A 21314-nucleotide genomic window follows, 5' to 3' on the forward strand; every position below is an offset into this window, starting at 1 on the left:
TCCACCAGGACCCCCAAGTCCTTCTCCGCAGGGCTGCTCTCGAGGATTTCTTCCCCCAGTTTGTATAAATACCTGGGATTGCCCTGGCCCAAGTGCAGCACCTTGCATTTGGCCTTGTTGAACCTCATTCAAGTTCCCAATTGCTCTTCTATTTCTGATTTTTCTCTAATGTATGAATGTGCTTGTGACATCTTCTTGAGTAGATTTTGTTTCCCAAATAAGATCTAACCTCAATTTGGCCAAAAAAATAATGCTCTTCTAAGGCTGCTCCTGCCAATGATTTTCTTTTGCTGAATTTGAACTGAAGTACATAATTGTCTCAGCATTACTCCAACTCTGTCTAGAATGGTGTACCAAAGGATTAAAGATGGAGTGCTACAGGCAGGCATATAACATATGTAGTTTAATTGAATATACACATGTGACAAAGTTCTTAGTATCAATAATGTCCTCTAGTATATTGGAAACACCTATGACAGCAAGGCAAATCAAGAACTGTTTTATTTCTTCTCCAAGCTCTACAAATGTAAATATTCCAGTAAAATAGCTAATGTGACCGATCTCAATGTATGTATTTGATAGTCAGCACTCATACTGTTAACTACAGTACATTACAAACATTGGTGGTGAAACTATGCCACTGTCTCATAAATATCTTTAGCTGAGCTTCATTTCTCCAAAGAGAAGTTTCAAAGCCATTAGGACATTCATATATAAATAGCTTAGAAATATATTGGAATGAAGATTAGAAAAAAAATCTTGTAATGCTATAAGTGTTTTTTACTGGTGTATGAAATAACCCGCTGATAGGCCCTAAAACGTTATTGATCAATAATCACCAGCATATGATTAAAAAGAAGCCAGAAAACAAATCTGGCTTCTGATCTAAGGCGAGTCATCAGACACATTGTTATAAATAAGCAAACATTCACATGTACCTGATCAAGCCTTCGTACAGATACTCAGGTATGTTTGTAAGAGCATGCGTTGTTTGAACACAGAGAGGCATCTGAATCAGGTGTAGGCCCCAGAAATCACAGGGAGCATAAAAGAGAAGAAAGTGAATGTTTTAAGAGAGTACCCATGTATTCAGCACATTCTTACATGCCTCATGAGAAAATCCAGAATTCAAGACTGGCTATTGCTACCCATTCAGGCCTGAATACAGCCCGCAATGAAGTTCAGCGAACGTGACTTACCTGCGTTATACTTTTCATTTGTTGACTTTGGAAGCCCATCAAAATCCAAATGAGCTACCAGGTGACAGAAGTGGGCAGCATTTTTTTAGTTTGGGAGACCTCTAGTGGACCTCCATCCTTCTTGTCTCCGGTTGTAGCTTCCACAACCTGCACAAAGCAAAATTAAGTTTGCATTTGGCTTGGACTCTATATGTGTGCATTAAGTTATTAAAATATTTGGAATCTAAATGGAGCTGCACTAATATCGCACACACTAACAACTTCGATTCTCAGAGTTTTGAACTGATTTGATATTAAGCTATGCAGTGTTGAGCAGAACAACATAGACATGCTTAGAGGTCCATGTTAAAATACTTAACTGTAGGTGTACTTATAAATATTGGCAATATAGAAGTGGTGTATTTGAAGTTGTGATCCAAGTGACCAAGCTACCTTCAGAGCTCATTCTTCTCTGGTTGTGTCTGGGCAGCCTTACTGCATAACACTGGCATAAATGAAGCCTTTTCAGAACTCATTCTTTTTCTTCATTATATTTTTGAGTATTATATAGAACCAGGATCATGGCTCTTTAACCTGTTTACAAATTCAGTGGGAAGGGACAATAAGTCTAGGGTACTAAAGTAGGTAATGAAAGGGAGGAAAGAGAGTGCAACATTTACACATGATTTAGTAATTTTTGAGTGTATGGGTTTCATAATGTAATTTATTCATTGTTATCAGTTATCTAATGGTAAATAACATGACATTCTTACTTGTAGTTTTGCTTCATTCCTCAAGGAGCAGTACTCCCCTTTAATGGAGAAGGGACAGCTAGCTCTCTGTGAACCATCTGGTATATGGCTAACTCCAAAGCACAGAAACAAAAAGCCAGTTGTATTTGTGGCAGAAATGATAGATTAAGCAGGGTACATTCATATAATAAGTATATAAAAATACCTAATACATACACAATGAAGAATAATACAGGCCATAAAAATTCAGTGCAGAATATTTACTTCTACAGGAGTGCTTTCTAATGCAAGAATTGTTTTCTGTGTAACTCTTTATGAATTTGTGCAAATGTCTATTGTCTATTTTTCAGTGATCATGAAGGCAGTATATGGAACTACTGATTTCCTAAGACTATTAGTGTTTCTACTGCAATTTCAGTTTTTAAGTTTATTCCTCATCCATAAAAGATTTTGTACAAACATAACCTTTAATAACCATTTAAGAGTTCTTCACACAATTACAAGTAATTCCATAATGTGAACATAAGCATTCAAACCTCAACCCTGTTAAGCCAGAAACCAACTCATATGCAACTACATAGAAATCAAGAGAACCTTGCACAAAAGCAGACTTTTGTCTTTTGTCTGGATGAGCAGATGTTTGTCAGTTTTCAATTACATGCTAAGCTTTGCAAAATACTTGTTCTTTGGTACAACTGCCCAAAGAATATATGAATACATTCAGAATATACAGGAATGTATCTATGCATTAATTCCTTTTTTAGCTAGTCATAATAGTAAACGAAACAAGCAGTGCGGAGACAAGAGAATCAATTTCTTCCTTACAGTGGATCCTATTCCTATAAACAGTTGAGTAAATGCTTAATTCTAACTGTTGTGAGATAGGAATTTGGTAGAAATAGTTGTGTTTCAGAATAGAACTAATTTTGTTTGTGAAGCTATGTGTCTCCTGAAGCATTTTCTTTTGGTTGTACATCATGCATAAAAATATGTTTGTGTCTTGGCCTTCCCATTTTCCTACAAAATATTGCATTCCTTGCCCTGTTCCTCCTAGCTTACCTTGGTGGGAGGGTGAGGATGATTGGGAAGGTCTTTCTGAAGATAGCATAGAGGAAAAGGAAATATTTACCTACAGAACTGGCTAGGGATACTTAATGCCCGCTGAAAACAGTCAGGATTTCTTTGTATCAGTTCAACTCATAAAGGACAGAGTACGTCAATTTAAGCATCTCATCACCTCCAGTCTGTGTCAGTGTATAACTGTGGGGAATCTTCTTTGTTGCAATATGGTTATGAGACAAGGAGTGGAGCGCATGTAAGCCACAGCACATTTGTTGGTTCTGCGATTAAGTTATTTTGATGCTGGTGTGGGGAATTCTTTTTATAGAGGTAAGTGTAGCTTGTGAAAATTGTGATGAGCATTTCTTTTAATGATATTTTTTCAAGTTAATAATAAAAGAGAAAGACTTTTCATTCCAACGATCTTTATAGTTCAGGGATACAAAGACAACATGCCATCACAATCAGTCTCTGGAGCCCTAACAGGATGAATTTCTATTGTCTTCTCTGTGGCTAGGTCTCAACAGCACTATTCCTAAACCTGGTGCAAAATAAATTCCTGTGGGACAGTCCAGATAATTACAATTTTGAGTACAAGAAAAATCACTTAGAAAAGTTATAAATGAGGATGCTGGAAAAACAGCAATTATAAAACAATTTGAAAGATTGGCAAAGCATTGTGACTATTCTACAGAGAAAAATCAATGTCTCAAAATATTTGAAGATGGAAGTTAATGACGAGTTGTCTGTTGCAATATTCAAATTTAAAAATGCAAAATACACAATATTATGGACTGACTTACAAAGCCTTTGAAAATTAAAATAAGTCTCCAGTGCACAATGAAAAAGACTCCATTGTATAAGCTAAGTGGCTGTCAGATGAGGTGCAGCATCATAACCAACTATGATACAAAATTCAAAGACTGAAGTGTAATTCTCAGCATGGAGAAAAGTCAAGGATAGAAAGCTTTGTATAAAGTATTGTAGATGAAGAAAAGAAAACAAGCACAAAGGGAAGCATGACAACTCAATGAAATCCAGAGACATTTTTACTGGGTTCTGGTGTCACTGTAATTCATGGATGGAATGGCACTGTGGCCCTGCGTGAAACTTGGTACTAATAATGCAATGTCCTGTGCACTGACATGGAATGACCCGAATTACACATCTGTTGGTATGGGATAATTATCTGGCCCTTCAGAGTGTCTGACAACACTTTGTGGATTATTACACTAGTAGATCCAACAGAAAGACAAAAGTGTGCACAAGGAATACTACATAAAATAAAATACTCTGCTGCAACTACATGTATTAAGATTAGGCAATCACTAGGAATATTGTTTTCTGATTGTCCTACCCAAATACAATGTAACAAAATAAGATAGGACTCTGAAAAGCATAGAAATATAGAGAGAATCAGATGAAAAATAGAGTAAAGAATGCCTAGTTGGGAAAGGATGAGTCCTGAACACAGAAAATGGATGGAGAAGTGAAATCATTTCTATTGACTCATTTTCTTAATTGAAACCAACAAATACATTCAATGAAACTGAAAAATAAAAAAAAATTACAATAAACGTAAGTAGCTGATGACGAGTGCTCAGCATGAATTTCAGGAAAGACTGGACATTTACAAGGATCATCACACAGCATTTCGGATGGGATTAATAACACAGGCATTCTGGAAAAGATGTAGGGTCTTAATGATCAAACATATACCCTGATCTTTAATTACAGGAGGTTTAAAACAAAAAGCTTCCTCTTCAGTGTTATTCCATATTCACCCACTATGGGGGTTCTTGCATTTTCCTTTGAAATGTCAGAGCCAGGATGCCAGATGAAACGCTGGTCTGATGCAGCCTAAAGCTTCCAAAGCTATGGAAAATCTTGGATAATTTTGTGTTCACGTGCACAGATTGAGACATTTGGTTCACATTTTTCAGAGGAAACTCATTCTCAATCCCCTGACATACAAGAAACAAACAAAGAAAACAAAACCATCAGGCAATTAAATTTAAGTTACCAAGCAATGCTTCATTCACTTGATTATGAGAAGTACTATTACAAGACCTGGAAAGCAGCACTTTATATTTTTCTTTCAATTTTAAAATAACATCAATGGAAGCCAAAAATAACTATTTATAATGACAGCAATAATAAAAATAACTGCACAGTCTGCTCCATGCAGTGACTTTCTTCACCCTTTGTAAGGGAAGGGTTACTATTTATGGAATGCTCCAAGACTGCCTCTCAGGACACAGCCCAGCTTGGCTGGACAGCTTTCAGTTGCTACTAGAAATATGTCACTTATTAGGAACAGAGGGGATGTTTATCACCGTCTCAAGGGTTACTTTGGATGAGGCAAAGAAATACCTCAGTTATATAATGGAAAGAGCTGGGTCAAAGGATAAGGCATTTATATAGTGTGTACTCAAGACTCCAGTTGTGCAGAGTCAGTTTCTCTCTTCCATACCTTTCACAGACAGCGGTACCACGGCCACAGGTCTCCCCAAGCCCTCTCAAAGCTATGGGGGCTGAAGTTGCTATTAAATACTGCTCAAACTTCGCAGCTGAGAGAAAAGATGCATCTTTCCCTCTTGCCCTGCCAGTAGTACCTAGTGAGCTTCTTTGCTGTTACCCCACCCCATCATGCAGCTATAGCTCAAACCACATCCAAACAAACCAGAAAGGTTGTCAGCTGGAGCACAGAAGTTTGAGCATAGCACTGTTTTAATGGATGCTTAATAAGTCAGTGTGGGGGGTACTACTTGCCATATTCACTTCTGACTTCCAAAGCAAAAAGAAAGCTCCCCTAGACCTAACACACCACACTGCTTTACGGAGACCCAAGTGCTGCACCGCACTTCAGCACAGGACAGAGCTACAAAGCACCGCACAGCAGCAGCTTAGCCCATTTGATGCTTACACTGAGCACTTCACTCTAAGGTCACTCCAACAGCAACTTCAGTCAGGAGAAAAACAATCTGCATCCAGAGCGTTCCCTTGGCGCTTCATTCCCAGTACCAAGGGAGAGCACCGATCTTTTAGCACCAACCCAGACGCGAACCAACCACCCCTTGAAGCAGAGCCGGCAAGTCAGCACAGCGCCTCACCCCAAGGACCGAGCTCAGGAGCGGGCGGACACGGCGCTGGGCCCGAGGCCTCCCCGCTCCCCGTGCTCAGCGCCGGCACGAGCCCCGCCGCGGCACCTGTTGTGCCGGCAGCCGAGCGGGGCAGCGGCGGGGGCCGCCGCGGGGCGCCGCAGTCCCGCTGCCGGCCGGGGACTCGTCCTCCCCCTGCGCCGTGACGGGCTGCCCCGGCTACGGGCCGGGGGCGGGCGAAGGTGGGAAGCGAGGAGGACACGGGCGAGTTTAAAGCGGGGGGAGACAGAAGGGAGGAGTTTAGGGAGAGGGCTCTTGGGAAAGGCGCTTTGGGAAAGAGAGTCGCGGAGGGGGCGAGCGGGCTGCGCGGCTCCGGCGGCAGGACGGGCGCCCGGCGGAGCCTCCCGGGGCCGCGCCGCTCGCCTCTGCCGGCTACTTGCCCTGCCGCCGCTGCCCGGGCTCCTCCCGGCGGCGGGGCGCTCCGAGAGCCGCGGAAGGCGTTGGTGCGGAGCGGTGCGGAGAGCAGCCTCCCCAGCCCGCCCCGCTGCGGGCGGCCGGCTAGCTGACAGGTGCGCGCTGTGCCGCGGCACCGGCCGCCCGCCCTCCCCCGGCGGCCCCGCGCCTGCAGCAGCAGCCCCGGCCCTCGCCCGGCACGGCCCGGATTGTTTAGTCCTCGGGAAGCTGGTCTGGGTCCAGATCCCGCTTTGATCCTTTTTTTTTCTTTTCTTTTTTAAAGAAAAAAAAAGCCCAAGAAAAACAAAACCTGGAGACGCAGACAAGGGCTCTAGGAAAAAGTTTTGGATGGGATTATGTGGAAACTACCCTGCAATTCTCCGCTGCCAGAGCAGGCTCAGTGCTGCCTGCTCCCCTGGCGGCGCTGAGAGACGCCCGGGCCTCGGTGCCGCTCCGCCAGCGCCTGCTCCTCCGCAGCCCCTCGCCCCGCCAGCCCAATGCTCCTCCTCGGGCTGCTCCTGCTGACACCCGCCCTGGCCGGCCGGAGGCACGGGGCCGCCGCGGAGTCCGACCTCAGCAGCAAGTTCGCCTTCCCCGGCGCCAAGGAGCAGAACGGTAACGGCGGGGCGGGCGCAGAGCCCCCCGCGCGGAGGGGCCGCCGAGGGGCCGGGGGGAGCCGGGGCCGTGCGCGAGTGAGGGGTGCGCGGGGCGGACTGGAAGAGGGCTGATCTCTCGGAGGAAGCTGGAATTACTTCCAACTTTCATGTGTACCTGAAGTGTTTGGAGAACTCTCAGAGGGGAGTCCCCCTGGGCCGGGGCTGCGTGGGGCTGGAGAAAGGCTCCTTTCATTCAGCGCGGGCGGCTCCGGGGTGTGTAATTTGCTTAGCCTCTGAACTCCATATGATTTACATTATTCAGATTTCTAAGCGTCTTTCCTCTTGATGTGCTGCTGCGAAGTCGTTTTAAAGAGTATTTTGCAAGCTGAAGCGTTATGAACTGTGTGAAACCACGCTTGGTGCAGAATATCTGAAGTTCGGGCCATTAGCATGCGCTTACAGAAACCGTGGTGCTTAACGTAAGGAGGGAAAAAAGGAAAAAAGTCCTTTGCATGTCAGCTGGAATGAGCTCTATGCCTGTGTACAGGGCAGCACAAAAGAAGAAGCTGGGAGCTCTCAAACTCCTGCACGCTGTAATGAAATATGGCAAAAATGCAGGTTTAAGACTAATGTAATTCTGGCAGCTTTGAACTTGGGACTCCCCTGGTAAAAGCATTCTACGTCATCTCTCTAGTAAGAAAGCAAAGATGGGGAGCTCAGCAAGTGTTCTGTGCGTGGGCAGGATCCATAATGTGCTGGCAAGCGCAGCAGGAGAGATGCACACTGCTGTGGCCTGCTAATGTGATGATGTATGGCACCTGCAGGCTGCCAGCGCCGCTGATCAAAACATGGCACGGGGATCAATCTCTAATCAGAGCAGTTGTGGAGGGCCGGAGGAAAGTGATCAAAAGACCCCGGGACCTGCTGCTCTGACAGGAAACCAATCAGACTTTGTGCCCACTATGGGAAATTATCTGCTCGGTGTGAGAGGAGAAATTGCTCCCTCTGCCCCTTCCCGGCTTACCTGACATCTGGGAAATTTAGGGCATTGCTTTGTGAGAAAGGGAGCTTGGCAGTAATATACTAAAATCTGGTACTTCTATGCAGTGGTCTGCTCAATCTGTGTGACTGCAGCAGGATGCCCAGATGCCATTGTTCTGCTTCAACTTTGTTAGCCCTAAAACTTGCAGTGGGGTCAGTCTTCCGTAGGAGTGCTTGGTAATGCACAGCACAATGGCAGGGATCCAACAGGGAGGTGTGAGAGGTGGATAGTGCAAGCTTGCAAACAGAACTTGTGTAAGTGCGCATAAGTATACATGACTGCATAAGCTGGATTCTCTTCACCTGCAGCCAAAGTGCAGCTGCCTTGGGTCAGGCTTCAACTGGTTTGCAGTGCAATTTGGCGTGCTGTGAAGTACAGTCAGTGCCTCTTACAATAAACGTGAATCTGGAGATTTGAATGCTGTGGAACTGTATTCTCTGGCAGTTTATACTTAAAACAATCCAGGTTTTTCTTCTTGTTTACTTGAAATCTGCTCTCTAGTTGTTCAATTACAAAACTTTTCTCAAAAATGAGTATGAGTTTAAGTGCAACTAAGTACCAACTCCTGAATTTTCTTCCCTGATTTTAATTATTTGGGGGATCAGCAACACTGGTCAAACCAGTTCTTCCTTGGTTTAATTAGAGTGGTTTTTTACACTGTACTGCAATCTAAAGATTGTATAGTTATTAGCTAGAGGCAGGTTAAAGCTGCCTGGAGTTGGAGAATGAGATATTGCTATTCGTGTGTCAAATAATCTTTGATCAGCAGAGAGGGAGCTTTTTCACTCACACCGTCTACAAATAAAAATTCTGTCCTCTACTTGTAAAACTGCTGCATGGCCAGGAAGTTCTGATGTAGAGTGGATTGCAGTGTTACTTGACTCTGCATGTGGATGCTGTAGCTGGTGGATCAAGGTGATACTGAAGATGTCTATGACCAATTATTAAATCAGTGGGAGTACTTGTGTTACAGAAGGTAAGCACTTGCTTAAGGACTTTCCTTTTAATAAGTGGAGGGATTTTTTTTAGTAGCTAAATGAGCATTAACTTCAGAATTGCAGTTGAACTTATTTGGGTTTATTTGTGAAATGAAAGAGTACTTAAGTACTCTTGTTTCTGTAGCATGACATTTCAGGTGGGAATTTCCTAGGGTAAGTATTTCTTTGTATTTGTAAATTAGGTATTACTAGAACACAACCTTTGGCTGTTACCTCCTAGGAGTTTAGTGTGATGGGCCTTGTGAGGCTGGTACAGCTCCATTTGAAACTACTTACAACTACCTCATTCTTTTTGTTGGACCTCTGTGATGGTCAGATTTTCCTTAAGAAAAAGGTTATTTGTAAACTCCGCTTAACATTAAAGGAGTTTGTGATTTTTTTTTTTTTAAATCATATCTTCAGTGTTTTTATTTGCACCTCAACTGAGTAAATACTCATCTGAAGGCTCAAAGAAGTTTATACAACCATTTTCTGGAGATGGAAGTAGTAGTAAGTGGTGTGTGTCATGATAGCTCCCATTTATCTATATGGATTTCATTTCAACAATACTTTGTTCTTTTGAAAAACAGATTATGCCTGAATGGATTTTCAGATGTAGATGGCTTTGTCAGTTCTCTTATGACTGTCTGATGTATTTATTACTGTTTTTTTTCCGTACTGTAACAAGGAGTCAAAAGAAAGGCATCTCAGTTTCCTTTGGGGGAACAAAACTCAATCTCTTGCATACTGAATTCGATTGCTTGGACAGTTTACTTATTTCTTCTTTCTATTATTGTTCTGTGTACTTCTCATCCTACTTTTCTATACTATTTTTCTGTAATAATACGTTCAGGTCATTTCTGTAGATTCAGCAATGTCTGAGGGAAATTTTGGTGGAGTGTTTTATGAGAATGACTTAACTCTAGTGGCCTGAGTGTATTTGCTTATGTTATACTGTTAGTTTAGGTTAGATTTAATTGCAGCATGAGGTGGTAAGAGAAACTAAATTACTCTTCCTTGTCTGTCTTAAGGAAGATATGAAGAGTGTTTATGGTAATTTTATTAAGCTACAGAAGTCAGATGTTACAATTTCTATGAGAAATATGAGGATGTCTTTACATAAAATTGTGTAAAATCAGGTGTCATAAGCAGCAAACTATATAGCTAATGTGGTATGTACATTTAGAAAGCAGTAATGAATGACTTCAGAAGGCTGAGGAGCTGAGGTCAGGTCGTAGTTCACCAGTACTGGCTACTTAGAAATACTAATTTTCCTGCATTCAGTTTCAAGTGAGAATCTCAGGATGGCTGAGGCTGGCAGGGCCCACCAGGTCCATCAGGCCCAGCCCTGGCTGCAGCAGGGCCACCCAGAGCAGCTGCCCAGGCCCGTGTCCAGGCAGCTTTGGGGGATCTCCAAGGAGAGGACTCCACAGCCTCTCCGGGCAGCCTGTGCACAGAAGTGCTTCCTGATGTTTAAACATAACCTTTTCTAGTTTGTGCTGAAAAGAGCCTGTTTCTGTTGTCTTTGCATCCTCCCTGTGGGTATTTGTACTCATAGATGAGATCCCCCTGAGCCTCCTCTTCTCTGGGCTGAGCAGCCTCAGCTCTCTCAGCCTCTCCTCACAGGAGGGGTGCTCTGGGCCATCTATCATCTTGGTGGCCTTCCACTGGATGCTCTTCAGTTTGCCCCAGTCTTTCTTGTACTGAGATGCCAGAATTGGACACAGTACTGCAGATGTGGCCTCACAAATGCTGAATGGAGAAGGAAGGATCAATGAGTAGTGATGAATAAAGTTGCTGAAGTAAATTCTAGAAAACCTTAGTCTTCATTAGACTTCTGTCATTCCTGCAGCACAGATAATGTGCCAATCTTTTGATAGCTTTTAATTTCCTTTAAGTGATTTCTTTTTTCTGCTTTTCAATAGAAACTCTTAATATTAAAGGTCTGATAATGGATCACTTTGTAATGTATTTCTTAAATCTTTTGAAAAGGGGAGGGTTATGTCACTTAAACAAAAAGAAAAATGACTTGAGCTGGAGTTCAAGACTTGCTTATCTTGGACCGTTCTTGGGAAGACTTGGTGGGTGCAGGTGGAATTCAACAAAGTGTCAAAAGGACAGAAATGGCTTCTGTCTTCTCCTTAGGTAGTGCCTGGCCTTACTTGTCCCATCATAATCATCTAGAGGATTTCCCTGTTTGTGCATCTTTAAAGGAGCTTGCAGCTAATCCATGGATAGGGACAAGATCATGACATGAAGTTTCTGGTGAAGATCATTTAACTTGGGCTTGCAACACCTGAAAGAGTATGCTGATGTCTGAATGATGCAGCTCATCCAATTCTTGAAGGTGGGAAAGTCAGTGCTTTTATTAAGTGCCGTAATTTGACTGCAAGATTATCTCTGACAAAAGAGCATACTTCAAAGCAATAGGAATCAATGCTGCTTCTGCTGAGTCTAGCTGAATTAACAACTGCCAATACAGTCTGACTACTGCTGGGTGGCAGAAATTTTGTTTGTTTTGAGAAGAAAAGGAAGAAGAAAATATGAACGTGTCATCTAAAAGGAAACGTGATAATGATGCAATTTGTCCTAAGATTAATATATTTCTATTTAATCCAACACTTGTTTTGAAATACTTTAAAGCTCTTTTCCTGGAAAGTGAAGAAGTACACCACATCCTCTTTTGACTTGTGATTGTGACAAATTAGAGAAGTTCTTCAACACTGCAATAAAATGCAATGCAAGGAGATTATTTTTTCTCAGAGAGAGTGGTAAGGCATTGGAGCAGGCAGCCCAGGGAAGTAGTGGAGTCACCATCTCAGGAGGTTTTCAAGAGGATAGATGTGGCAATTAAGTACTAGTTTTAATGGTGATGGGTTGTCAGTTGGACTAGATAATCTTAGTGGGCTTTTCCAACATTAATGATGCTATAATCTTTTGGCATATTGCCACTTGTTCTCTAGTCATAGAATCATAGAATCTTTAGAGCTGCAAGGGACTTTAAATGCCATCTAGTCTAATCCCCCTGCAATGAATAGGGACACCCACAGCCAGATCAAGTTGCTCAGATCCCCATCCATTCTGATCCTGTCTCCAGATATAGAGTAGTCACCACCTCTCTGGGCAACCTGTTCCACTGCTTCACTACCCTAAAAAAACACTTTTCTTTATATCTAATCTAAATCTCCTGTCTTTTAGTTCGAAACCCCTTGTTTTGTCACAGCAACAAAGCCTGCTGAAGAGTCTGTCCTCTTCCTTCATATAGCCCTCCTTCACGTACTGAAAGGCCACTCTCAGGTCTTCACAGAGCCTTCTCTTTTCCAGGCTGAACACTTTCATATGCAGGTGTTTGAAGCTGGGAAAAAAGAATATGAATTTTCCTCTTATGTGCCACAGTCTATTACAAGCAGGAAAAGCATTTGCTCATGAAATAAGAAAATGTTCAAGTGTTATTCACCGTAGTTGCATCCTTTTATACTGGTGAGAATGGGAGAGATGGAAGAGAGTAGCAACCAGTAAAAACTTATCTTGTTTTTTTGTTTGTTTATTTATTGTTAGTGGCAGCACACTTTTGTGAATTAATCCTCATAAATTATTCATTGGCCTTACCTGTCCCTTCACAGTTCATTCATTCGAGAGACCATTATAAACACAGATGTTTTAAGGAGATTCTTTTAAGTCAAAGGAACATCTCTGTGTTCAGTTTCTCCCCCAAAGCCCGAAAGACTGAAATAAGTTCTCAAGTTTGTTAAAGGTGATTATGAATTGTGTTAGTTTCCAGACATATCTCCACTTGAAGCATCATTAATACTTCACACATGGCACAATGCATGGCCAAGTAAGGCTGAGTGTGGGCTAAATAGGAGCTGGGCATCAGGCTGTGCTCCCTGGGGTGCACAGTGCAGGCTTTCTGGTTGGACATACAGCTCTCTTGGTTTGAGTTCCTGTAGTGCTCCATTTTCAAGGTGAGCAGTACCCTTAGTTGGGTAGCTGTCATTGTAACTTGCCTACAGTACTTTGGATCTGCTGAGGGAAAGTGAGGGAGGGCTTTCAGCACTTGCCTCAGACTAGGCCCAGGCAGTGAAAGGTACATGAGTGGTGCCACTTTTGTAGTTTTTGCTATTCTACATCTTTAAACAATTATTTGGTTTGGCACTTATCAGCAGATCTCTAGGTTTCTGTTGAAGAGAAGTCTAAGTGTAAAACAGCAAGGAATGTTATATTTGAAGAGTAAAAAAAAAAAAGTACTTGTAGACACTCCTGCCATACCGCCCATGTCAGTCTAGTCCTTTTAATCTCTCTGCTGCTTTTTAGCATCATTTGTTTAAAGCACATTAAGTGGGGGAAATGACTTTACTGGAAGAGCTTCTACTTTGTGAAATAATGGATAATATTGCTGATTTGAATCTTTGGCTAAGGTCTTTTCCAGAAAACTCAGTTGTCCAGTCTTTTATTAAACAGCGATTTGTGGAACTTTGTTGGATGAACCAGTGCATGATAGCAGGTAGAACAGCGGAGAAGTTTGGATGATTTATTTATTACTACTACTTTTTGTTGTTGTTGTTGTTGTTGTTGTTCTCCTTATCTTGGTGTTCCTCACTGTGTGTACCTGAGTGCCTTCATGTTCGTTGAATGCCATGGGAAACATGAGTCCAAGCGGCTTTGTGTTCCTCCTCTGATGGACAGGAAACCAGCCCTCATTTTATACAATAGTTAAACATTTTAAAAAGACACATGGCACAGGAAAGTCTTCTGCTGTGTGTGAAGGTATTTCCAAACTGAAAGTGTTGTTCTGACTCTTTTACCGGTAGTGGTAAATTATATGAGGCCACTTCCATCTGCAGAGAGCCTGTTTCACTTGCTTGTGGTTCTGGGGCTTATTCAAATGCTCTCAAACAAAATAAAAGGAATGGATGCAATAACTTCTTTATGGAAAAGTCATAAAATCTACAGGGCCATGTAAACAAATTGGGACATTTACAAGATGTTTAAGTGATGGATATTCAGTCCAAATTTGAAGGTGTGGATTAAGTTTTACAGTCATCTTGACTGAATCTTGCCCTCAACAAGACTTTCTTTTTCTGCCAAAATGTCTTTGACAGTATAGATGACAGATTCTCAGGAACAGTATTTTCAAACATTTCAGTGCATTCAGAGTGGAGCAGAGAAATAGAAGAAGAATTCAGTAGTATAATTTGATCCTTTCTCTAGGTGAATGAAGGCTCTTTCTTGATACGTGTGGTTACACTGTAAAGCTGTAGTGGAACTTTGTAGTGTTCCAGGGGAAAATAAAATAAAACAGTTTCCCTTCTGGATTTAAACATGCCTGAACTAATTACAAAGCAACTGTTTTGGCTATGTGCTCCATTCATATAAATAGGTTTGTACAGAACAGCAGCAACTCTGATCCAAGTTAAAACTCTGTTACAGAAACTTATGTTGGACCAAATTTAAGCACTGAATGTCATACCCTTGACACATCAACTCAAGACCTTTATGACTCATTTCATTATTCTTTCAGAAAGTGGAATGCAAAAGAGGATAAGTAGCATTTTTTGGATAATATGTTATCTAGAATTATTTACGTACTTCAGTGTAAATGTAAACTTATGTAGGGAGAACTTTGTCAAGTTTGGTGAAGAAGCATTGGTGTCAGCTACTGTGGGTGCCTCCTTCACTATGAGATGCGGCTGCTCAGCTCTGCTATTGCCAATGTAACTTCAGCTACCTCTCACAAATCTTCATGGACTAAAATGTGAAAGTAATTTCAGAATGAAAACAACCTTGCAGAAGTTTGGCATTAGTTGCAATTAACTTTATGTGGGTGAGGATACCTATGTATATGTACAGTCCAAAATAATGTGGCTGTAAAAATAACTTCCTTGGAAATGCTGTATGTATATAGTCATTTAGAAGATGAATCAGATGAATGTTTCATTATGCTATGCAGATTGTAAAAGACTCATGTTTATATTATTGGCACTTTGTATTTCAAAAACATGTTTTTGAGATGTCACGTGTCTTACTACATAGGGTATCTGATGTTACACAAGGAGATTCATACCTGTAAATATTTCTCTTGCTCTTTATTCTGGTAGACCTGAAAGTGAAGTAAAGCCTTGTAACTGAGAGCTAACAAGCAATGACTTCAAAACAAACCTGATTTCTAGACAAGGAGATGAAACTGTTGTATCCGACCTTACCTAAATGCTACTTTTTAAAATTATTAAGGATTCTTGATGGATCTGCTCTTTTCTTTGTGTTGCAGCAAGATTGCAAGAAAATTTTTTTAAAAAAGTCATTATTTTCATTAGCATTAACTACTTAGTCTTTAATAACTTACAGGAGTAATTGAACTCTTATTTCAAGTATAAGTCTCATCCACAAAAATAGCCTTTCAGTCTCCATGGTAAGTGGACATATTCCTTCTGTCCTCTTCAGATATTTCCCTTGGGAGGGGAAAAAAGAAGGAACAAGGTAGCTTTTTAGCATCACACATGGCCATTCTAAACTTGTTTGTTTCCATCCCATGTTTGATAATTATGGGAAAGTCCACTGACTCCCTCACTGGATGTCTTCCAAATTCATCTCTTTGCCAGACTCCTTCATCATTCCAACCTCTCTAGAGTTGCACATTTATTTTAAAATCTATCCAATAGAATAAATGTCTCCTTCTCATCCCTCCAGCAATCTCCACCTTTTCAGCATCCCCTATTACCAAGGCACCCAACTCATTTAGTAGGAGACCCACATCTGGACACAGTGCTCCAGGTGAGATCTCACCAGTGCAGAGTAGAGGGACAGGATAACCTCCCTTGATCTGCTGACCACATGATGACTGTTATGAGATGCTGGGAACAGCTGCTTTTATTTAATTTTATTTATTTATTAACTGGAGATTGCTACTTTATAACTGATCTTCAGTATCTTCAAGAAGCAGTGTGGGGATGGGAAAGTGGCTGTTCTGAAATGAATGTAGCCAGGGCTGGCAAAGGGGTTTTAAGTTCATTTTCTTCTTGAGAGAAAGCACTGTGGTTACTTGCCTAGTACCTCAAGCATGACACACTTTGGCACTCTGGAGTCTAACAGTAAAGAAAGCTCTCTTACTTAAGTATCTGTCTGCTTTGCAAAATTATCTTACTGCTTGTAGCTGGAAAGATGGTTTTGCATTGCTGTGAAGTAGAACTATAAACACATTTTTAAACCATGTGCTTGTTTTATCAGTAAGAATCATAAAACCAATTTGTCCCACTAATCAAGCTTGAAAGTGCTGTGTAAAGATACCAAGTGAAAGAGCTGTGACATATTTCTGCAGTGTAACTGCTTTTTACATAATTACATTTCCAAAATTTGACCTGGTCAGAGATCTTTGCTTTAGAGAAAAGAAACTGATGCTGTGGTTGTGGTATGTTTAATACTGTCTGATAGTTTTTCAGGATCTGTAGCTTCTCTTTGAGATAGTGTTGGTCTAAAACACTACCACTGAAAGTACTGGGTCAGGGCTGGAATAATGCCCATGCATAAAGCTTATTTCTCTTGCATGGTATTTTAAACAAACACACAAAATCCCTTATCTTGTTTCTGATTCTTTAGAAACTGTTTAAAATAGTTCACAATAGAATAGATGTTCAGTTTTCTTATGGAAAATGGCAGCAGCAAAGCATTCATTCCTATCAGCAGTTGCTTCATGGATGGTCTTTAATTACTTGAATTTATAGTTATGTGCACTTGTATGTGGTTTATTCTGACATTTTTATGTATGTGGGTGCTTAATGTTTGTTTGTTTTTATTCTTTTCATTGAGGCAATATTCTTGGGTTAAATTGACTCATTCAGCCTTTTTTCACTTTTGGGAATGTTCAGCATTTGAATTTCAGAAGATAATATATTTTTTTGTAGTTTTAAAAAGCAACCATCTCTTGTTTTTGATTGACTTAGGCAAGCAGTGAAAATATTGGATCTAAAGCTATTTAGACTGTATTAGAAGTGAATTAACATTATGTTAAACAGATCCTCAAAACAATAAATGAAGTAGTGTATGGGCTAAATTGTAGACTTGTATGTATGTGTAGGTGAAAATCCAGTAATGCTAGGTAACATGACAGTGTTTCTATTTCACACTCACTTTCCAAGGTTAAGGAAGAAAGGATTCTTTCCTGCTCTTCTACATCAGCTGTTCTTACTTTTACTTAATACTAGGCAGTAGGGGCTGTTAAATATGTGGATCCATACCTAACATGTAGCTTAGATGTGGCCAATATGATCCGCAGAGATACAAAGATACAGTGTCTCATCTGTGTGCTGCATCTGGTTCATGCCATCTTATTTTGGAATTTGCATCTGCACCCAGATGTTGCTACTGAACACGGAATAGAGTAGCTGTTGATTTCTGAATCCTGTACCCCTGCCTCTCTATAGGATCTCAGAAGACAACACCTGTTGTCGTTGCTCTTTAAATGAATGGTCTTAAAAGTCATAGCACCTTTTTTTATGTGCATGTCTACAGCCTTATGTTGGCAATACAATGTCAAATTTAACAATACATTGGTGTTAGATTTTTGTCACAGTTAACTGAATTTTGTTACGTTTTCTCCTCTCCATCTTCGCTTTCAGAATATTCCCTTAGAATATTCCCTTATTCACCTTAGAAAGATTTTGTGAAGTAATTAATATTTATGATTGCATTTAATTTTCTTCCAACCCCACTTTAGTCAAATCATTACTATGAAGGCAGCAATAACAGTGCTGTTTGATGTAGTGCACTCTATCCTATGCACTAGAAGTTTATTTCTGCTCACTTAACTACAAGTACTTCCTTACCAATAGTGTGTTGACTACCTCCACTCCCCTACATTTGTCTAATGACAGTACTTTGAATAGGTGTCAAAGATATGAATCTATAATGAGGAGTTTTTCATTAACACACCCCAAAAGTTTCCTCAGTGTATAAGGAATTGCCCTGAACTTGGGAATAGATTAGTTCTCATTACTAGGAGAAAATTATATGATACAAATCTGCAAGATCAAGCCACTGTCATTAATCAGAGCCTGGAAAAAGGAAACATCTAGCAAGGTGACTTCTTTTTCAGACTCTTGATTACATTCATAAAACATGAAATTAAATAAGCTCAGCAATTGTATTCATGTTTGCTATGGTGGTTGTTCCTGTCTAGCTATAAAATTCATTCACAGGATGTGAATTGCTTTCTTATCTGAAAAAAAAAAAAAAAAAAAAAAAAAAGTCTAATAATAGTTGTAGTGAAATGAAGCTTATTTATGGAAAGTAGTATTTGAAGGATAAAAGCTAATCATAGTTTCATATTTTAAGCATTATTTTCTTTTATAGTATTTTCAGTGCCTCTTCTAAGCTGTGTAGAAGAGCTTCTACCCCGTTTACATTTGGAGTGACAAAATATTCATAGACATATGTGAAACTGTGCAGTTGATAAGGAGTTAAAAATTAGTTTGATAAGATGTGTAAATTTCCTCTGTCTATGCTAAGGGAGAAATGGTCTCTTCTGTAGTTCACCGGATCACTGAGCATTGTTGGATGCACTATAGCACAGAGAAGCGGTATATACCGAAAGCTGAGACAGAGAGATGTGAAAAAGAAATCAGTGTTGAAAGCTATCTATTGGACAAAAAAATTACAGTGGACCACACTGCATTAGAACCTGTCTTCTTATGTGTCCCTTTTGTTACTAGTAGAAGGCCAAATGATGATTACCAAATGTGGTCGAACATTCTTCGTAATATTGTGCATGAATAACTTTTATTTTACAAGTCTGGTAGACCTATCACCTGATTGTTACATCATGTAAAGGTACTGAAAAGGGGAGTAAGGAAATTTTTCATCGTTAGGACACGAAGCTTAAAACAGCAAAGACTGCAATCTAGTTTTCATGTAGAGTGCAAAATACTGGCTTAGCTTGTTTTATTAAGGCATGGGAAGGTGAGAACTCTTTTTGAGACCCTGCTCCTTACAATATAGGGTTTGTGTGACTGTTGTTCTTTAAACAGGTAGGTCTTGCTGAACTTTTGGTACACAGGCTTCTAATGGTCTCCTGAGGCTGCTCTATGTTGGCAAGTCATGGGCTTTGTAGTTATTAGCCTATAATGATCAATTTGAGTGGAGGTTTCTTTTCTCAGAGGAAGAAAAGAATCCTGTGCCATTTTCTTTCACTTGATGTTAATCAAAGAGCTCATATCCAGGAAGCAGAGAGAAACCAAAACTTTTGACTCTTACTGTTTATACTGAAACTTTCTTCCATGTAATGTGTTTATAAGTCTGAAGAAGCACAGATGAAAGAGGCATATTCCTAGGCTTTTTATCTGTGTTAGATTCTCAACATGAGCAATTTCCATTTTTCCACTGTTGTCTCTTTGTGAACCGAAATCAAAATGTTGGATGTGGCCTTTTGAATTGCTTGTCTTTTAAGAGTGGTTTAAAGAGACAACTTCATACCAATAGTTTTCATTGTTTAGAGCAAATGATAAGTTTTAAAAATCAGGATCCAAGTACTGGAAAAAAAAATGTCAACAGAAAAATAATGTTTCTCTCGCTGAAAATTGTCTCTGCGTCATCTTCTTTGGCACTTGCTTACTTAGCCACTTAGGGCAATAAGAGACAGCTTAACAAACTATGCAAGGGTACCTCAGTGACAAAGTAGATTCAGTGTAACCATGTTTTTTCTTTTTGTTACTCCTGGCACTTTAAGAAAGAGTAATTTAGTATTTCCTGAAATGGTTCTGAGGAGAAACAAGGTTGTCACCAAGACTTCTTTCCTTCCTTTAACTGTTAATTATTTGCAAGGGAGGAGGAGCCCTGCTCAGAGAGCTTGTGTTATAAGCATATATATTTCTTAAAAAAAAAAACAAAATAAAACAAAACACTGAACAATTATAAAATAGCAGAAATACAATGTTATGCCTCCTTTCAAGAGTCATGTTTACAGTTGAGTGCCTATATTCATAAATCATGGGGAGGCAGTCTTTGTGGATAGTAATTGCAGTTTGTAGGGCTGCAGGGAAGCTCTATGAAAAGCTAAGCTATTTATTTGAAAAGTTTTGGTCACAATACTTGTTTTTTTTCACAGTGAACACTGAGTGCTGCTGCACATCAGAGTTTCTAGATAAATAGGCAGACACTTAGACTAACTCCCTGTATTATACTTTAAAGTATACTTTCTTATTTGAAAGTAACAAGAACTTTGAACAGATTTTTCTTCATTTCTGATCTCTTGAAAGAAGGGCTATTTTGAGCCTGACTTCATTTGGGACTGCAAGCTGTCTCCTAGCTGTGATGCAGCGAATGACCGTAAAAGTCAGTGGGTGGTTTGGTTAAAGAGGGAGTCGTGGAAAACAAGTGCATTCCTGTGGTAAGATGCTGGGAGAAGGAAAATGAAGAAAAATAAATTTAAGGGGAACCATTTTAAGGCTCTTGGGAAAAAAAAAAAATAGTGGCTTTAGTTTTAGTGAACTCTGCTTCTTGTTGTTGATGGTGTTCTTTGTTTTGTTTTGTGCATGTGAGACATGCTTTTTTTTTTTTTTTTTTTTTTGTTTAAATAAACTGAATCTGGAAGGAAAAGGGTGTGATCCAGACAGTGGTTATGGTGTTGATTTTTGGTGAGAAAGGTCAGAGTCTTGCACCTGCCAAAAAGATTTCTGTCAGAAATTATCAGATGGATGGATGGGGCAACGAGAGAAGGAAGGGGAGCTTGAATAAATTCTGTCTGTAAACACTGGCACCCCTGGAATAATCTTCTGCAGAAACAAAAGTTTAAATGGTTGGTGTGAGGCTATCAGTGCTGCTAGATATTGTGAATTGGTGCTTTCTCAGCAGTGTAGGAAGAGATACTACTAAGACCCTTCCTTCTGCAGTTCTGTTCAGTCTTGAAGGAGTGACAAAAGGCAGTCAAAAGTGAGAGATGAGTTCTCCTACCTTCAAGTTCTGTTCTGGAAATGCATTCCAGAATTGTTCTTAAAGTATTCTGTATGTGGCACAACTACAGCTAAATGGCAGCTTTCTTGCAGACCAGCTGCTTCTAGCTTTCTTCCCCTTTTTTTCCCTCTCCTCTGAGTAAGCAATATTACATTCAAAGAGTTTGCATCTAGATAATAGGCCTCTAAATAAATAGCTTCAGGTGGTGATACCTCA

The 21314-nt window shown here is 40.4% G+C and overlaps 1 protein-coding gene and 1 long non-coding RNA gene across 2 annotated transcripts in view; both read left to right on the forward strand.

The window, feature by feature from the left end:
• Positions 6456-21314, forward strand: part of PDGFC (platelet derived growth factor C) — a 119126-nt gene continuing 104267 nt past the window's right edge. The window contains exons 1-2 of the mRNA XM_021393412.1: positions 6456-6659; positions 6827-7158. Coding sequence (XP_021249087.1) covers positions 7041-7158 — 118 coding nt within the window. The 5' untranslated portion in view covers positions 6456-6659; positions 6827-7040. The remainder of the gene's footprint in view (positions 6660-6826; positions 7159-21314) is intronic.
• LOC110397312 lies at positions 7181-18416 on the forward strand. Its single transcript, XR_002437703.1, has 2 exons — positions 7181-9157; positions 11304-18416. It is a non-coding gene; the product is annotated as an uncharacterized LOC110397312 (long non-coding RNA).

The sequence above is a fragment of the Numida meleagris genome, chromosome 4 (genome assembly GCF_002078875.1).
Source record: "Numida meleagris isolate 19003 breed g44 Domestic line chromosome 4, NumMel1.0, whole genome shotgun sequence".
Classification (NCBI taxonomy): domain Eukaryota; kingdom Metazoa; phylum Chordata; class Aves; order Galliformes; family Numididae; genus Numida; species Numida meleagris.